This window comes from Synchiropus splendidus, chromosome 3 (assembly GCF_027744825.2).
Source record: "Synchiropus splendidus isolate RoL2022-P1 chromosome 3, RoL_Sspl_1.0, whole genome shotgun sequence".
NCBI classification, from domain to species: Eukaryota; Metazoa; Chordata; class Actinopteri; order Syngnathiformes; family Callionymidae; genus Synchiropus; species Synchiropus splendidus.
The window spans coordinates 16,832,828-16,852,005 of NC_071336.1; the positions used below are offsets into that span (position 1 = coordinate 16,832,828).

Consider the following 19,178-nt stretch of genomic DNA (forward strand, 5'->3'; position numbering starts at 1 on the left):
TTTCAGAGTACTGTATGTCGACACAGAAACTCATCTCATTGTGCTCTATTTTAAAATGTTATTCACACCTCAAATACTGAACTTAATTTTGGCACGGACAATAAGAGGAAGAAGAAGACAATATTCAATGTAAAATAAAAAAAGCTGAGTCCGGTCAAAATTTGGTTAGTTTATTAAAAGTTATATACAAGCATGTGAGTCGCCGAGGCGGCGACCGTCTGAAATATAAATGTAAACAAAGCAGAACATGAATAAGGTGCAAAAACAACACTGATGCATGAGCTGTTGTTGTTCTTCTGCAGACTGACGTTTGCTTAGATGATGCTAAATATTTGTGAAGCTCCTCTGACACAAACGTGCACCACAACTGCGCATGTGAGTACAGAATGTATTTACAAGACCCTCCAGTTTTGTTTGAGAGGTGCCGGCGACAAGGTTCAGCTCCATGACAGATTCTAAAATGAATGATGAAGGAGGAGGATCTTAACATGAAACCACAACAATCGGATCCTTGTGCATCAACTCCACAGTTTATCATCTCAAGTAAATTAGATGATTCAGCCTGAAAAGGATTGCGTTTAATCGCACCAACACCTGACAAACAACCACTCGAAAGAGCCATTAAATATATCGACATAAATAAACAAGGGAATGTTGCTTCTCCTTAAAACATATACAAATAAATACTTAAGTTTGCAGTGACAAATTGACTGATCTGGAAAAGTGATGGAGGAGAGAAGGGAGAACGACCAGAGACGAGATCCAGTTTAAGGCTCTTCCACGGTCTTCACCAGCACACTGAATCTGATCGAAGATTTTAAATAAATATATACACATATTTTTCCAAAGAGTAAAACCAAATCATAGGATTAAAAACAAGCTGCATGTCAGGAGTTCATGTTCCACTCTTCTGCTCCCACTCCTGTAAAGCACAGCAAATATATGTCATCGGCACACAACCTCCACCACAAGACATTTCAACACAATCCTGCATTTTCTTTTCAATCATCCGTCTCCTGTGGATTCTGTTTTAGTTTTCAATACATCCTGTTGTGTTTTTTTCAGAGGACTGAATAAAAAAGAAGAAGAAATAACGTGGACGACGTGAGAAAAAAAGCCTTTCTATCCAAGCGACTAGCACGTGCATAACCGAACTCGCTCCAGCAGAGGGCGTCCTTTCCTAATTTTATAAACGTCAACCTTCTCATACGTTTGTTATAAAATGCCTCTGATTTTATATATATATATATATATATATATATATATATATATATATATATATATATATATATATATATATATATATATATATATATATATATATATAAAATACAACCTTTGTTGTTATACCAACCTTGGCCTTCCGGAGCACATGACCCCGGACTGGCGAGGGCTTTTGCCCGCCCTGCTGTCTACGCAGCAGAGAAGCGCTGTTCACAGGCAGCGAGCAGGACTCAGTGTCACTGGTGTCACAGCTGGAGAAAGGAGAGGACTCCTGTGCCCGTCGAAGCAGAGCTGGAGACTGAAGACCAAAAGCAGAGACTCAGACATGCAGTTTTGAATCAGTAGGTGATCTCGTGTGACAGCGCTGTGCTCACCTGCAGACCTGAGACCCCTCCCTTCGGTTCAATAGTCAGTCCCAGAGTCACTCCTCCACTCAGGGCCTTTTTCAGATTTTCCTTCACCTCCGTTAGCTCCAGCTCCAAGTTGACCCGCTCTTCTTCCTTCTTCCTGCACTCATCCTCCACCTTCTTCAGTCGCTCTGTCAAGGAGGCCTGAGAGCGCTTACCTGGAGGGCAGTAGCATACACAATGGGGACATGACTATAATTCAGTTCCTGTTTCAACTTATGGGAACTAGATCATATTCATTTGGTGACTGAAAATAAGCTGATCGTCCGAGACAGATTCCATTACACAACATTACAGTGGTACTAATCTTGACATCGACCTCATCCATCTGTGTTTTTCATACCAGCAGCAGCCTCCACAGCCGTGCGCAAGTCCTTCCTCTCATTCTTCAGTCGAGTCAGATGGTTTCGGATTTCAATCTTCTTCTTCATCAGTTCTTCCTCTTTGGACTTCAGCCGCTTCGCATCCGCCTCCACGCGGTTCTTCCCGTATTTGCACTGATCTGCATCTGCAAGACAAAGATAAGGAAAAGTGAGCTGTGGGCGGTCTAGTGACCAGAGCCTCTTTGTTTGGTTGCACATGCAGTACTCTGCCCCTATTAAATCAGAGGCATTTTATAACAAACGTATGAGAAACCGACTCGGCTCAATTCATTAATAAGACCAGGAAAATAATAATAGACATGTAATGACACAACAGCACCAGCACATTTGGAGCATGGTGTAAGTTGAGTGGATATTGCCATCTTGACTGTACACCGACTTTGACCAGAGCAAAAACAGAAACCGCAAAGCAGCTTGTGCTTCTCTGAGAACGGAGGGCCCTAACTTTCAAGAAACCTAGTGAACTCATGAGACTTGTGTATCAAATCTTACAAGAAGTCAGTGACTGAATTTCAAAGGGAAACTTGCACACGGTACATTTTTGGGGATTTGAACCATTCTGTGTAACTGGCCGGTGTAAGAATCTGACCCTCAAACACATTAGCTAAACAAATCAGAACCACAGGGATTAGCACGACCACATCCCACCATCTCAAAACAATGACCCAAGTCTGGTCAGGCTGTAACCAGCCCAGGCAGGAGGTCCCTGTCCTACTTGGCCAGAGCTGAGGAGAGGTTAAAGTTATTTACCCTCTGCCCCCTCCCCTTCTGATTTAACCAACTGTAATTTGGAGATGCAGCATTTTCCAAATGTCTGTGGAGTGAAGCTGGAGAGGGATCAGCAGTGGTGAGACAGTGGAGCCAGACACACTGTCTGCTGCTCACTCAAACTGCTGTCAAAGTTCTTCAACATTTCTACAATTCAAGTATCACTCACCGGAGGCGTTCCTCTTCAGAGACGCAGCCCCGTTAGTCCGACTGGCTTCACTCTTCTTGCTCTGATTCTTTGGCTCCGTCTTTTGTTTGGATGCCAGTCCATTCACCATGGACGTCTTCTTTCCCTTCAGCTGATGGAACGATTGAAATAGGAACATGATGCCAGAGCATTTTTAAAACGTAAAGGCAGGGGTCACCAAACTCCAAAGCTCCTTCACAATAATGATCATACAAGGCAGTGTTTTAGTTTAGACCAAGTCAAGCTTGTCAGGACCAGATAATACGGAAACCAAAACCAAAGAGGTGGGGGAGACTGAGATCAAGAACAAACTGAAAACAAGACTGAAATGCTTTCATTGGAACAAACTCTGTTTTGGTCAGTTTGGTCTTAACATGGTCTTGACTAACACTAGTACAAGGTAAGTAGGTGAAGTGCTAGAAGTCTTCACTCACTTTATAAGACAACAAAGTCAAACCACTTTCTCAGCGGATTTACATCAGTGATACTAAAGTACACAGTAGTCCAGAAACAAAAACATGTCAACACGTGACCACATCCAATTAGGTCTGGAATTATCATGATTCTACTGACCAGATGTGCCATGTTTTCACATTTGTTGTGGTGTTTTTGCCTACTGACAATGGCGAAAGTGAAAGTGTTGAACAGTGTTCAAAGTGTTGAACAGGAAGAAGTAACTTGTGGTTTATTACCGGTTTTACCTGAGCTGTGTCTTTCTTTTTAGAGTCAGCAGCGAGGAACTTGGAGGAGACTTTAGAGACCGGGGTTTTGTAGTGATTTGTGGAAGGAGAGGTTAGTTTTGGAGGGTAGCGGTTAGCGAGCTTTGGAGAGGGCATGTTCTCATATAGTTCAGTGTTTTCATAGTGCGCCTCCTTGTCCAGTGGCTGTCCCTTTGAGGTTGGACGGGAGTAACGCACCTCATCTTCCTATCGTGTTAGCACAGCAGGCATGCAAGCAGAGAGCAGTGAAGAGAGAGCAGACGTGGAAGGAGATACAGAAGAGAATGTTAGCAACCACAGCAAAGAAGCTTTGTTCAAAAGACCAAGACGACCAAACTAGTTGTCAGTCTGAGATTGAGTCATCTTTTGTGTGAAAGACTAGATAAATTGAGCCTCAAATTATTTCCAGCAGAATGACTGTTGTGTGTGAGTGCGTGTGTGTCTCACCATTCCATTGATGGGCACGTCATCATAGTGCAAAGCCATCCCACTGGGACAGGCGTAGCCATTGACTGGGTTCTCCAGATATCGGTTTGGTGAGACGGCACGTTTACTTGTAAAACTAAAAAGAGAACATGATCACGCTGACTTAAAACACAGACAGGAGACAGTGGAATCACAAAAGACTGAGGAGTAAAAACAGCACTTCATAATTGTGGTTACTCAAGGGAAGGAAAACTGACAGTAATCTAGTAATTTTTATTTGTTTTTAACAGTCCAGACTACCTTCACTATCTTGCATTTTTAGTTCTACTGATCAAAAGGCATGTAATCAATTATACAAAGGCTAAAAGTGAAGCTGTGATGGCTTTTGGATCAAGACGGGTATCCGACAGAAGCTAACCCAACTTTATTTGAAACAGACAAACCACTAGGTGTCACTGAATGCATCATATTAAACTTTGTATCTGGCTGCAAGGGTTTATGATAATATACCAGAAAGACTGTTTGGCCAACTGGATTACGTTGGCGGTGGTCTCCACGTCAATGTAGTCGTAGTGCAGATTAGCTGGATCGGTGTTGGAGCCCGTCTCTGCCAACATGACCCCGAGCCAGCGACCCATCCCTTCAGAGGAAGATGCCTGGGCGAGATAGAAGAGACTGTGATGACCAACTGGTGGGGTGAGACGTCATTCATTTTGGAAATCTGGCACTTCATTTGTGCCAGAGTTTGTATTGCGTAATAACAGTTTTAACAGTTAGCGTAACAGTTTTGAAACACAACCCCTACCCCCAAACATTTTCTTAAGTAGTTTTTTCTCTGCTCTCTCATACATTTTCAGCAAAAACTTCTATGCTTTCCCACTTTTCCCACCTGCAATAATGTCTACCTTCTCTCACGAATTGAGATCTCATTGTTCATGTGTCTAGGCAGCACAAATACTATAGCACAGCACTATACCTCTAGTACTGCCACCTCCTGGCCGTTCCGAAGCAGGCGGAAGGCAAAGGGGTGTTTGTGGTCCAGACCAGGGCTGACCTCGCAGCCCCGCAGTGGCAGGGAAGCGATGTGACTCTTGAGGTCGTCCCGGTCCTTGTGAAGGAGCAGCTGGTTGTCTTTGAGCCGGCACCAGCGCTCTCGCCAGCGGTTGTTGGACAGAACATTCAGGTAACCTGTTGGTGAAAGTGCAAGCATGCTAGCGTCACATTATGAAAAGGCACTTAATGAGTTTTAAAATTCCATTCGCTCTAAATAAATCACACGTTATATAACTCCACTCGCATTGGCCTGGATCTGCAAGTTGGTTTTCCAGTCACCACTGGTTAGAAGTTATTGCAACACCCTTCATGCAAGAAGATCTGACTCATCGGGTTAGTTCAGTCACAAGAGCCTGAGCTCATCTTGAGTTGAAACCGGAATATTATGGGAAGAATAAAGGAAGTAGAATCTAATCATTCCCACCTCCAGTCTCAGAGGCAAACCAAGGGCAGCAACAACCAAGTGTTCACGTTGCAAACACGATGCTGATATTGTATTTGTAACGTCAGCATTCAGTCACACACTGATCTTGAAACATCTCACCACAAGTGGGCACGTCTTCCTCTGCTGAGGACGTCTGCTCATCAGTAGACGGCTTCTTCTTTCCCAGCCCAATAATTTTGGTGATGGTCTTCCCAGCACCCTTTCCCACAGTGCCAGATTTGTGGTCTGATTTGGAGTTCTTCTTGCCTTTACCTGAAAAGCAACAAATCAAGCAGAAAAATGAGGATGGTCATAACCAGAACAAATGCTCTCAAAAGCAGCTGCCTTTTATAGCATCAATGGTCTCATTTATTTCTTGAGTGTTCCTTAAATAGACAGGATGCGCTCGACCTCTTGCATACAAGCCAACAGTGCTTTGTGATGATGCTCATTTATTTCATCTTTCCATCTCATCTGTGCCTCCATGATATTGTGAATAAACCACAGCAACAGTAATTTATTAAATCAGTTGACATCTGCACTTCACTTCAGCCTCAGGACTTTTCTAATAAAGTGAAAATTACACAGAGAATACAGCGCAGAGGTCCAGACGCACAGATGTTAAAGCCATTCCTTGATTTTCCTGCCCTTCCGAGAAAAAAAAAAAGATGAAAACTCTGATCTGGTGGATTTCAATCCAGTAATTTTCGGCTTTGTGTTAGCAGCCATGGAAGGAATGTGGCTGATGAAGCTAACCGACCTAAACTAAGAGTTAAAAAGACACAACTTTCACTTCTTTGAACGGTGAGACGCATTTCCAGAGCCGGCTGTCAACATAGAAATCTATGAATGAAATAAGCAAAAAATAAAAAATATGTGGTATATATATATATATTATAAACAGTCTTGAAGTAGGATCAAGTGTAGTTATATCTAATCTTAGGCAAAAGACTCACCTTGATCCTTGGAGTCCACATGTCCATTTTCATGAGCCGCCTCTCCATCAGAACTGGGCCGATCAAAGGAGGATTTCTAATCGACAAGATCAAGAGCCAAAAAATGAATTGAATTTGAATGAATGAATGAATTTGTCGTTCAACATATAATAGTTATTTGTCATTTTAAAATTTATATGTAATACATGTAATAAACCAACTTTATCATATTGTAGTTTTATTACTACATATATTCTGATTTTCACAATTTAATTATTTTCACGGATTTTCCAATGAAGGTCTTGTCTTTTTTTGTTGTGGAATTCACCACATTAACATTGTCATCAGCCAAAAGCCCTTTTTAATGATTGACCCTGAACAATTTAAGGGAAAAACAATTAGAGAATATCACGTGACATATCACAAGGTTCAGTGGTTGAATGCAACATAATGACACTGAAACATTTTTGTAATATTTGTAATAATAATTATGATGAGAAAACAATGCAAGTTTTACGAAAAGGAAGTCATTTTGATGTAAGATAATATTTCACTTTTATACACCTTTTATTTGACATTTAATACCATACGGTATTACATACATTTCAACATGCATCTTATATAATAACTACCGATCACAGTCTCTTTACCTTCTCCAGTTCAGGTTTGTGTAAAGTCCCGAGTCCATCCAAGTCTAAGCTCCCGTTGGCACACACTTCCCTCATGGCCTAGAAATGTGAAGAAATACTTCATGAGTCGACTGTTGACATTAAAGCGGTGGAAAGTCTTTACTCACTCATCCTCATCACAGCAGGAGGAGAAAAGTCACATGGTGGAATATTAGAATCATAACACATGGGTGGACCCATGATTAAAACAGAATGGAACACACTGGTGGCTAATAACTGTGAAACTGACGCTGAAGTAATGTGGGCCACATGTACAGTAGGTCTCCTGCTCTTGCTCATGGAGGACATGTATAGTATTTGATGTGGGAAACGCTTCAGATAAGCTTCTACAACATCAGGCCAATTTAATCTATTTTCTTCACGTGATACAGCCCAATCCTTATGAGGCTGTAAGAGTCTGTGGGATTCGTACCTCATCCAGTCTACTATTTAGGTGCTAAACAAGGACACGGTTCTTTTTCACTGGTCACCGGAGGAGGACATCAGCTTCCTTCCTGTCAATTGAAGAGATTCCAACCTACTTATCGGAGTCTAACATTACCTCCATCATCTGCAGCTCTCTGACACTGACTGTTAGCAGCATTCAATTTGGTTTATTTTGTTTATCTTTGTTCATATTTGGACTCCCCTCAGGAAGGATGCTAAAATCACACTGAAAAATGAAGTACATTTATTTTATTTTCCACTCATTAAACGAAACACCCCCAGCAAACCCCTTGTATTTACTTCTGTGTGTGGCAATAAGCAATTTTCTGATCCAGAGAAAAGAGGGAATAGAGAGGCAACAGGAGAGAAGACACTGAAAACCACAGAAGAAAGATGAACACATAAAGAAAAACAGTTACAAGAACAACAACTGGATGGAGAAAGTTGTGACTTGTCAGGTGAAGAAATGAAGAGCTATCAAATGAAACAATTAGAATAGCACACAGCCAAGAAAAGAGAAACAGTGGAGCAAAGAAAGACAATAAAGTATCGCAGTGTCAATACTTTGAACACATAATAAGCTTGTAATTACATGCAAGTCAGTTTAGGACAGCAGGCATGAGATCATTCAAGGTATTGATCCTAACTTGTGAGACTGAAGTTCTAATTGGGTTTGGTGCCCTCGTGTGGCTGCCTCGCTAGAATTTCCACATTAGCGTTAAACGTGCTTCTCATTTCTTCGGTGTTGAGTATCTCCCGGTGTTTCCACTGGCACTAATGAATATAACTGCTCCATAATTATGATGAAAAGACCATGACATGTTTGGAATGCGCTTGAATTATTAAACAATTTAGTTGCACGTTGCCAGATTTTAACCTCCCAAACCTTCAGTGGTGAAATGAGGTCGAGAGAGAAGTACACAAACACACACCCTCTCATCTTCATGCGATCAGAACCATCCAGGGATGCTGGACTCTGATTTTGGCTTGGCAGCAGTATAATTGGGTTCTCGCAGGGGGAAATGACAGACTGTGGCTCCGAGGGTTTGGCACCGACATACGTTCTGGGGCCAGAGAGCAGGAGCACGTCTTTCCTCCACTGATCCGTCTGGCAACAGAGCCCCTGAGTCGACCTGATGATGTACTGCACATTAAGTTTAAGGAGACAGTGGGACTGTGTGGTCGTGTTGGGTGCCGAAACGCTTCTCTACATAAAAGGAGCATTGTAGTGGCTGCAAGGTTGCTACTTCACAGCTCCAGTGTGGGTTCTATTCCTGTGCATTCCACCCAGCTGCGCTTTCACATTTAAAGCTGTGAAATTAGTCTGAAAACTAGAAATGCAGGCAACGATTACACCACATCAAACACTCAGTGGAAATGGGAAAGTGATCTCACACGCAGCTAATTTGCTTATTTGAATAAGAACCCCAAAGTCTAAGCGCAGCTGAGCACAATGGTTAGAAAGTCCACACATAACAGGACCAAAATTTACTCGGCAACTCTGACGTGATCCACCCGCCTCTATTAACAGTGTATAAATCTATGGACTATTTTCCATTAACAAAAAATAGCCTCCGTTCCAACTACCAGTTAAAAGAGATAAAAGGCTTATGAATTTGAATTTATAATCCGGAACTATCTTGTCATCTACTGATGATCATCTACATCATCCAATAACAGTGGCTGTAAACTCCAAAAAGTCCAAAATTGGTAAATGTATTACTGTACTCATCCACTGAAAAACATTCCTTGCAAACAATATTTTAGCAGTTTCCAAGGTAAATTCGACATTTATATTCCCCTCCTGCCAGAAAACTGCTTGTTAAATGGCAGCACTGCTCTCTTTATTGGTCACAACATTGTGGGCAACTTAAAATTAGTTGGCAGACCTGTTTTGGCCAGATCAGGCCTTGAGTTTGACACATCCAGTATTCCGTTACCATGAAATAACTACATTAGATATCAATAACCTGCTCCACTTCTCTCATTTACAGATACAAAAGGTGATTTATTTATCCATTTTCACACAGTGGCTCAGATTCATTTGTAGATGCAATTTGAATTGAACACTGTTAAACACTTGGTCACATCTTGAGACACTGAAAGCAAATATCCCACGTCCCACTTTTAAAATAGACACGAATATTCAATAAACTTTGTGAAAAATGGCAGGAGTAAAAGAGGGTGGCAGTGAGGAGTCAAGATAGTTTTTGTCCACCAGACAAAGAAATGAGGTCATTCAGAGCAGCAGGGAAATGTTAAGAGAAAAAAGGGAAAACTCCTTGAAAAAGGGGGGAGTAAGTCAGTGTATAGAGAACATGTGCTCTCCATAAATATACTGTCTGCAAAAATCATAACGGTAAATAGTAGACTTGGAAACCCACAGGTGCTCCATTCTATCTTTTCTCACCTACTTTCATGACATTTCTTCTTCTTTCGTCTGGAGCCTGTCTGTTCCTTTTCCACATGTATTTTAGATTGAATTTGCATCTTAGTCACTCTCTTCAAGACTTTGGGAGTCAGGTTTTCAGATTTATACATACATTTTTAATGTGTAAATGTTTGTCCTGGATCTGTCGGTAGCTGCAGCTTCAATGATGAGTACCAGACTCTCCTGTATAAGGGATTCCAGTGTGGCTCCTGATCCAGTTTTGTTTCTAGGGGGAATAAACTGGCTTGGATGGGTTCAGGTCATGGTCCTTTTACCAGTAGATAGCTATTCATGGCCATTTCAGCACAAACTCTTATTGAAATAGTAAACAAATGTGGCTTTAACTTTGACCTGTGCGTGGAAATACCAGCTTTCACTCAATAACTAAAAAATTCCAGGATGTTCTCTCACAGAGGAACACTGTGCAAAACTACATCGCGGTGAATCAATGTCTGTGATTTGTCCGTTTGGCTTCACTAGTACCAAAAACATTAGGATTCACTGAAAATTTAACTGGCGTAGAGGCAGGAGAGAGGTGAACCAAACTTTGTTGTGGCATCTCATCTGATCCCAGAAGGGAAAACACATTTTTTTTTCTGGCAAGTGGCCCATGTAACACACCCTGAAGCTCTAGAGAACACTTGGTCATAGTGCTGATAATGAAGCAGAGGTCTCCAGAGATCCGTTTTTGAAATCAGATAGAAACCTCAAGCAATTGGATCTGATGACCGCTGATTGGAACAGGATGGAAAACTACACGATTAAGCAAACAAAACCTCTGGGGCGAAAGCAAAAGCCAAAATCTTGTTGCTATGCGTGTATTAGTTCAATATGTTTCTCCCACACCGGAGTCAATTTGTTTCTCCGTGTTCTGTTACAAGAGATGCCGAGGTGATAGAAAATACACAAGTATGGACTACACACTGCTGGGATCTGAAGAGGGAAACTAGACACAGCACAAATAAGAACTACCAACGACCTTGAGTCTGAATTCCATCTTATATATACAAGGAGTTCCTCAGTTCCTGGTTGGTTTCGGCTTACGGCCTAAAATAACACAATGAGGAAGGTCCCCAAAATAGCACACAATTGCTTTACATGGACAAACAACAATTCCAGGATATTCTCTGAAGAAGACACAGGAGACCAAAGGTGGCATGAAGCTAATGAGAAATCTAACAAGTGCTGGAGACAAACAAGGTGAGGAAACAGACAGAACGCAACGGAATCCATTTGATGTCGGATTTGCTTTGAAAACCTGTTGCGAGTCCAAAGAGAAAGAGGGGCTGGATGCTGTCTCTGTTCAGTCAATGTTATGTCAAGATGGTAAAATCGAAACCAAACACCCTTTTTCCCCTTCTGATTAATTAATAATAATAACACACACACACTGAAACATCGAGCTGACGAATTTTGATGTGATGCCACAACCAAATTCAGGACAACTGGATGGGGAGCACTGAACACGACAGCAGGTGACACCACACCACTGCTACACTTGTGCAATATCAAGTCTTACTTGAGTAAAGGCTGGGCCAGCAGGAACTGTAACAACCAACCAGATCAATAAAATACATTAGATCACAGGGTTAAGGAAATTTCATAAACACAGTTGGAGAACAGCGCTGAATGGAGGCGCAAATGTTGCAGAATTCTTTGAAGGACCAACAAAATGTATGACTGACCTACTCAAAGTAGAACATACCTCTTAGCTAGTGGCCATAGAGAACGAGAAACCTAATCTCTATCAGTCATTAGGCTTTTAGTGGGACAAAAAAAAGTTTGAAGCTCACCAATCTTGTGTGTCGTTGCCCAAAGTACAATATAACACTGCCTGAATCATGTAATTCAATGCGCAAGTGCTTTTGTTCAGATGACTATTTATCATCATAAAGCAAACCCTAAGCCTCCAGACTTACCTTAAGCCACTCTTCGGCCTGTTCCTTGCTTTGCACCGCTAGCACAAGAGCATCTGCCCCCTGGTGGACAATCTTCAGCTCATGCCGCTTCTTCTTTCCGTCTTTAGGAATGTGAGTGATGCTGCACCCAGACAAGGTTAGTTCCATCTGTGGTGTGTGGTCTTTGGAGGACTTGTAGCACTGACAAAAAAGTTTGGTGTGAATTATTGTTGCTAAAAAAGGATTTATGACGCTCATGTGTGCTAGTCCAGGCTCGACTGTTGACTCTCACCAGAAGTTTGTTGTCCTTGATCACACAAAGAAGTTTGGTCCACTGGCCAAAGCGTTTCTTTCGGAGCAGGAACGCACAGATGCGAGCGTCCTTCACCAGATCCATCGACGCTTCTTCAGAAGGCCACTGGTGGCGCATTTTTTGACCTTTTCCATCTTCCTCTTCCTCGTCGTACGACTCATATGAACTGCTCATGGCATCTGAGTCATAGTCTGCAAGAGAAACGGCACAGGGGTGAGCAGAGTTTGAATCGAGGCAGGTTGATGTAAGAAACAGAAGTCTCTCACTCACTGGAAGTGATGTATTCAGGAGCTTTTCCTGGCCCAAGAGGAACTGCCTCCTCATAGTAGCCTTCGGGTAAAGAGGAGCTGGGCAGTGGTGGTGGTCCATTGGTAGGGGCCTGAGAGAGCGATTCAGACATGAATTATTGGTGTCAGGTAAAGCCATTCTTTCAGGCAACACAGAAGATTAAGAAGATGAATATGGAGAAAAAGCAAAATTATTTATTATATTGAGCAAAGCGTAAATTTGGTTGTGTTACACTTATCACACACTTTATTTCAAAGATTCCCTCAAAAAGAATACAACTAAAAAAGAGGTCAAGGGCAGGGAAAGTTTGCTTCTGAGGAAGGAATGACACTAATTACAAGGTATGTAACAGGAAAAAACTACAAGAAGAAAACCAGAAGTGAGTTGAGCAACATGATTATAGTCTGTGACTGCTTCCACTTGTGAGGGGATTCTCCAAAGGTTACGATGGAAATTCTAACATGTTTCTGTTGATCCAATAAACAATAAATGGCTACATTTCAAAATGAATTTAAAAACTGGAAAACGTATTTTTTTTTGAGTGAAAGGATATAAAAGTAGCACATGTATGTGTGTGTCCGTGGTGTAATCTGATATCCTGTTAGGACAGTGTGTGCAAACTATTACAGAACTACGTCTTTATTTTGTCTTTGGTCTGAAGCAGTTGCCGTCGTTAACATTTAACTATACCACCGAGATCGTACTAGGAAGTGCCTCCAGGTGTTGGCAATAATCAATTCTTCAAATAAAAGGCAACATCACATCATTTTGTCAAGATCAATAAACCACTGAGTAAAAGCCTTCAATTATAACAACGTGCACAAGGGCATGCTGACAGCAGAACTTTTGGAAAGCCCCAAACGGAGATCAACAGTTTCCAAGACCTAAATGATGATGAGGAGGAAACAGTCGAGAGATGTTCAACGTTTTCAGAGGATTTTATGCCATATGATACAATGCATGAACAAATAAATGATGAAATCCTGACATTCCATATAAAAACAACAAATCATTGGACAAAGAAAATGCGATATGAAAGTAAATATCGAGGCCCAAGGTCACTCCTAATTTTCAATTTGGGTACTAGTTTGTTGTTAGTTCAAAAATACCCAAAGGCAGGTACAATGAGTGAATTATTAAGCAGGGGAGGATTTACACCTAACTGCAGTCAAAAATGAGTGAAAGAATGGAAGCAGATGTCTACTGAGTTTCTTCATAGGAGATATTCAACCTTCCCCCAAAGTTCCAGTCCAAATGAGGTGCTGCAGCAACAATTGGTGGAACAAGATTAGTGGCAGCAGCTCCAACCTCAATTAAACCAACAGTGTTCACATCAAAATCATCCATATAAAATATGACGGAACATAATTGAGTTTTCCCAGGCCAACTGAGGTGCTCAAATATTCCTGCAAACACTTCTTCTCTTATGTCATATGCGTATTCAGACAACGCCGACTTCAGTCAGAGTTTCCTGGCACAAGTATATTTTCGACCAAATACCTTTAGGAAAACAATCGTCCAACCGATCATAAGGGTGGCATTGCCTATTCATGTGCAGGGACACTGGGCCATAAGTGTAATTACAGAGTCCTTACTTGGATACTTTGGTTCAGGAGGTTTCTCTGTCGCTCTGACCATGACCTTCATGTTAAATCCAAATATTTAGTCCTGGTGTCAATTTTCGCCTTGTCGTAGGCGGAAAAAAAAAAATATATATATATATATATTTAAATGTTTCGGCCTCACTGCCAATTTGACAGTTGAATGGCTAAAGGGAGCAGACAGAATGTAACCACTCCCTTTGCAGGGGTCACACACTATATTTTTAACAACTCAGTGCACTATTTTGTAATCAAATCGAACACTGACTTCTGCACTGCTCTATGAGAATACTGTTATACTGATGCATGATCCGTGGAATGTCCAATAGCACAATTAAAAAACTCCCGTTCAGATAACAATGAACTCATTTCTGGAACAAAAAAGTCATATGTCAAGTCCCCTCAGGTGTTGGACTATCAATTGTGTATATACAGTTGGTTAAAGCTTTATTTGTCTAGTGAAGGAGTCTCTGCTCAGGCCAACATTTATTTCCAGAACCACCCTTATTCACAGCAGAAACATCTGGGAGCTGCAGAGTCAATCCCACCACATTCTTCTCCTGCTGACCTGTGCTTGCTTTTCTACTAACACTAGCAGGGGTCAAGTTTCTTTGCTCAGGGTCACTGAGGTGGTAGTTTGAAAGAGTAGGCTCAATCATTTTCCTTTAGCAGGCTTCTGCAGATGGTTTTCGGCTACTCTCTTTTTTTTCCTCTAACCGACTGGCGCCCATTATTCATGCACATGTGTTTTCAGTCTCAGATAAACCAGACACTGCAGACTGACGCATATCTTAGATCAGCTGTTGCAGAGTCACACACCTCCAAGCCCAAGGGAGGTTATCTAATACGCATATGATCATTGTTAAACCATTTCAGTAGACGAACCAAAGCCAAATATGCCCTTCTCCTGTGCAGTTTCAAAGCTCAAATGTGAGGTCAAACAAAGGCAATGAGTTAGAAATTGATCCCAGACCGCAGGGAAAGATGAAAGTGAGGAGAGCAACAAGCTGCATGAGAGTTATCCTAAACCGTGCTGCCCTCAATTCCACGATCACCGCTAAATAACTAGTTCACTCAGCTACTATTGATTCCCAGCAAATACTACAAAATAGTAAAAATGATAAGACTATCTCATCTCTCACCCATAAATACTCCACGCTAGTAATCAACTTAATACTCAACAAATACGGAGGGTTCCTTTTCATCGGAATATGCAATGACTTTCTTCAGTAGCGTGGACACGATGCTGAGTAAGCCAACTCACTACCTTTCTTCACGCATTGAAATGACCAAAGGTTTGACCTTTTTAACATTCAAGAAACCTCCAGAGGCAATTTTAAAGTCGGCGCCTGGCGTCTCCACCAAACTTTGGTACCTGCCAGACCAACGATACACATCTTAAGTCTTCCACATCCTTGTTTATACATGAACCACCCTAGCTAGTGTTTCCTTTTGACAAAACAAAACCTCATTCATGTTGGACATGCTGACCCCTATTCTTCCCCTGGATATCCACACATTTGCAGCCCTGGTCCTCAGACAAATGGGCCAAGTGTATATTTTGTCGGACAGGTGCATAAATGGCGGACGTGCACTCTGGCAGACAGGACTGAATAAATAACTGGAGGGTGAGACTGGGTTGGCTGTTTCCTGCACGATCCCTTTCACACAATAAGCTGTTAACAAGTGTCAGTAGGGACCGATATGCTCTGGATTTGGAAATGAGTCAAGTACCGTAAATGAAAGGCCGTCTTGTCCGATTATAACAATTTCTAATCAGTCAAGTTGTTTGTTTGAAAAAAAAAAACACTGCAGACTCAAACAGTAATTAAAGAAAATCACTATGCCTACACTGTCTTTTAATGTAATACAGCGCCACCTAGAAAACACACCCATCACAAAGGACTAAAATTGAACAAATGCGTAGGTCACCGATGTGGTGGGGTTTTATTTGCCTTCTGTCAATTAGTAGTAGTTTCAACTACATCAGAGAACAATGTCACAACATCATCAAAGGACTCAAAATGCAATGCTGCCTTTGAACCTGCCACCTTCTTGCAGTGGGACTGCGGCACTACTCACTACTTATTACAATAGACAAAATGTATGAAGCAGATGATGAGGATGAAACCAGAATTGCTCTAGTATATAAATTAGCATTCATGAAGAAGCCAGTTAACACATAAGGAATCACAGCGCCATCCTCCTCCACTATGTTGTGGTTTAATGCAATTTGAACCCACAAGCAGCAAGACAGATGTGTTTTTAAGTAAACATTTAATACAAGCAGTATTCGATTATTCTTTAAATAACCGAGCAGCTTCTCGATTCTAGGCAGCCACACATACAAACAGTCAGGGAAAAATCCCTGCCCATTCACATAAGCTTTTTCTTAAGGAATGGGAATAGTAAAATTGTTTTTCCAGCAATGCTCTACTTTTTTTTTGGAAGGAACTTCTCCCAAACAATGAGACGGATGCAGTTCTGGATCCCCGAGATTAACTCTCCCGTAAGCAAATGGCTTCAGAAAGTCCAGCTGCTCCCTGCAGTGAGCATTTAATCTCTAATTTTCCTCTTCATTTAGTTCCTACAGTGACAGAATCTGATGACTCCCAGCGTGATTGGACCTGTTACCACATTTGCCGCGTTTGGGGCAATGACAGAACAGCGCTGATGTCATTGTAGGCTTTATTCTGGTTTACCAAGCCACAGCCGGGGAAACCCACTCACCAATTATGTAACAGATGAAACCAGACTCATCAGTAGCAGTCTGTAACAAACGTGCCACCAAACTAACTACATATTAACAGCCAGTACTTACTTGCCATATGCAAATCATTCCATTAGAAAAAAAACATTAGGCAAATGTTAACCTTGATTTTGATTGAGGAATGTGCTGAAACCTGACTGAAAAAAAGAGAGGAAATGAATGAAATAGGAATTCCACAGCGTAATGAAGGAATGAGGTTCGTGTACATACAATACATCAAACATCACACATATTCTATAAGCGCTGCGCTCACAGAAACAAAACAAAAACATAAAACACCTCATGCATGCCCATCGCAACCATTTCTGTTTAGCTTGCAGAAGGTTGGAGTTTCTGTTTGGGGAAGACAAAGGAAGAGTGCAGGACAGCGTAGGCTACAGGGGATGGTTTTGCTCTCCAACATCAACACAGATGGAAATAATTTGCGCAGGAACATAAGCACTGGTCCACATTTTCCTCAAGCCGAGACACAAACGGAGACATGCATTGACATTCGGTGATGCGACTACCAAAGCATGGAGGGGGATTACTTTTATTTATATAGAATGAAATGAGATAGTGCAGTGTTCAGTTATTGTACAGTAAGTCTGTTAAGCTCCACGCAACTTTAGAAACAGAAGGTTATGAAAGTTGAAAGTCAGCAGGAGTCAACACACCTTGAGCAAGGAACTAGCTTCAAATGACCATCTTACTTTTGTGGCTGCAGCATTTATGATGCAAAGGAATAAGAATAAATGATGTGCTTGAATATTGCAACAAAAGACCTACGATACCAGGCCTGTCTGAAAAGATGGCAGTCATGTGTTCCATATTTCTCACCTGTGTAACAACAGTAGAGAATCTAGGTCTTGTGAATGCCTGGGCAAGCCAAGGTCAACTGAAACCTGTGCCGAGGTCATAAAAGTTGAGCCAACTTTAATGAAGAAATGAGTGAAATAAACTAAAGCGAGGAATGCTCTGGCACTCCATCAAGGCTAAAAATTCTTCATAATCCTTCATCATTTAGCGATGAACTACATCAGCGCAGCTTTTCTCACAATCTAAGATACTTGTCAAATGGAGCATGCGTGTGGATGACCTTACAGGACCATACACTGCAGAGACACCACATTTCACACTGAAGATGAAAGTCCAGTCCTTGCTAGAATAGAGTTAGATTCGAATGCACAATTACAGACGGTCTGTGGCTTGTGTTTGAGATTCCAAACACATGTGCTTAACATGTAACACGGTGTAAAGCAGCAGAATAATCCCACTTCCCTTAAATATGTGAATAGATTTATGGCCTTAAAGCTGTGGAGAAAACCACATCCCAAAAATATTTACATCCATAAATCAACATCTTGCTTTCATTGAACAGAAACAGCAGGATACATTGTCGGCTTCAAGGGGACCAGCATGACCTGTACACTGTATTCAGAAGACCTAGAAGTAGTTTAGCAGTGGGAGAAATAAAGAAATGAAAACAGCAAAACAATAATAGAAGTTGATCATAGAATGAAGATGCAAAGTCACTCTCCCATTAGCCTTCCCCCACCTTGGTAAATAACCCATTTCCTTGGACACACAACATACTGTAGGTCACCACAATAATTCCTACCACACAGAACAATATGTTAGTGATTCTATTTAAAGGGGGCACTGTGATTATGTTCCATATTTTCAGAGATAAGATTTGTGAGAAATGTATTTAAAAAAAACATAGCAGTGAAACACACCACTTCGCTGGCTCCCATAACCTACAGACCTCATTATGTCATTAGTATCGACTTCACAAAAGTTGGTGTTGTAACCCACAAAGGATCATGGGATCAGTGACACACTGAGCTGTGTACACAGTACAAACATTAACAAAGGGAATAAGAGAACATCTCGACAGAAACACAGTGCTCCTCAAGCCACGACGCAGAGGCCATTCTTGTCGTTCTTATCACTTTTCCATGCACTCCGAACACTTTGCTGTTATATTAATGTTAAAACTAAAACATGACATAACTTTGAAAATGAAAACAATACATAATACATTTTATTTTGATACAGAGCTACTCTATTAGCATGTGACATTTCATTACTGAAGGGTTACAGTAAATTGCATAGTAGCGACCATTGCTGTCACTAACTCTAGGTCTGGTCCTGATTCTGGCTTCACGTGGAGGCTGGCAATTTTTGTGTCCATCAGCAAGATATTCAAGAGACATTTTCAGTTTGGAGGAGACCACGGCGCAGACCCAGATAA

The 19,178-nt window shown here is 41.4% G+C and overlaps 1 protein-coding gene across 4 annotated transcripts in view; it reads right to left on the bottom strand.

Moving 5' to 3' along the window:
• Positions 1 to 161: 161 nt before the first annotated feature.
• afap1 (actin filament associated protein 1) overlaps positions 162 to 19,178 on the bottom strand; it is a 47,469-nt gene continuing 28,452 nt past the window's right edge. For 3 of the 4 annotated variants that reach the window (XM_053859531.1, XM_053859532.1, XM_053859530.1), the window contains exons 4-18: positions 12,554 to 12,662; positions 12,263 to 12,474; positions 11,992 to 12,171; positions 7,177 to 7,254; positions 6,548 to 6,623; positions 5,712 to 5,864; positions 5,091 to 5,302; positions 4,625 to 4,770; positions 4,136 to 4,250; positions 3,671 to 3,895; positions 2,952 to 3,081; positions 1,975 to 2,139; positions 1,599 to 1,789; positions 1,355 to 1,522; positions 162 to 922 (exon numbers count right to left, since the gene is read on the bottom strand). In XM_053859531.1, coding sequence (XP_053715506.1) covers positions 896 to 922; positions 1,355 to 1,522; positions 1,599 to 1,789; positions 1,975 to 2,139; positions 2,952 to 3,081; positions 3,671 to 3,895; positions 4,136 to 4,250; positions 4,625 to 4,770; positions 5,091 to 5,302; positions 5,712 to 5,864; positions 6,548 to 6,623; positions 7,177 to 7,254; positions 11,992 to 12,171; positions 12,263 to 12,474; positions 12,554 to 12,662 — 2,187 coding nt within the window. In that variant the 3' untranslated portion in view covers positions 162 to 895. The remainder of the gene's footprint in view (positions 923 to 1,354; positions 1,523 to 1,598; positions 1,790 to 1,974; positions 2,140 to 2,951; positions 3,082 to 3,670; positions 3,896 to 4,135; positions 4,251 to 4,624; positions 4,771 to 5,090; positions 5,303 to 5,711; positions 5,865 to 6,547; positions 6,624 to 7,176; positions 7,255 to 11,991; positions 12,172 to 12,262; positions 12,475 to 12,553; positions 12,663 to 19,178) is intronic. The other variant, XM_053859533.1, reaches the window with a different exon arrangement.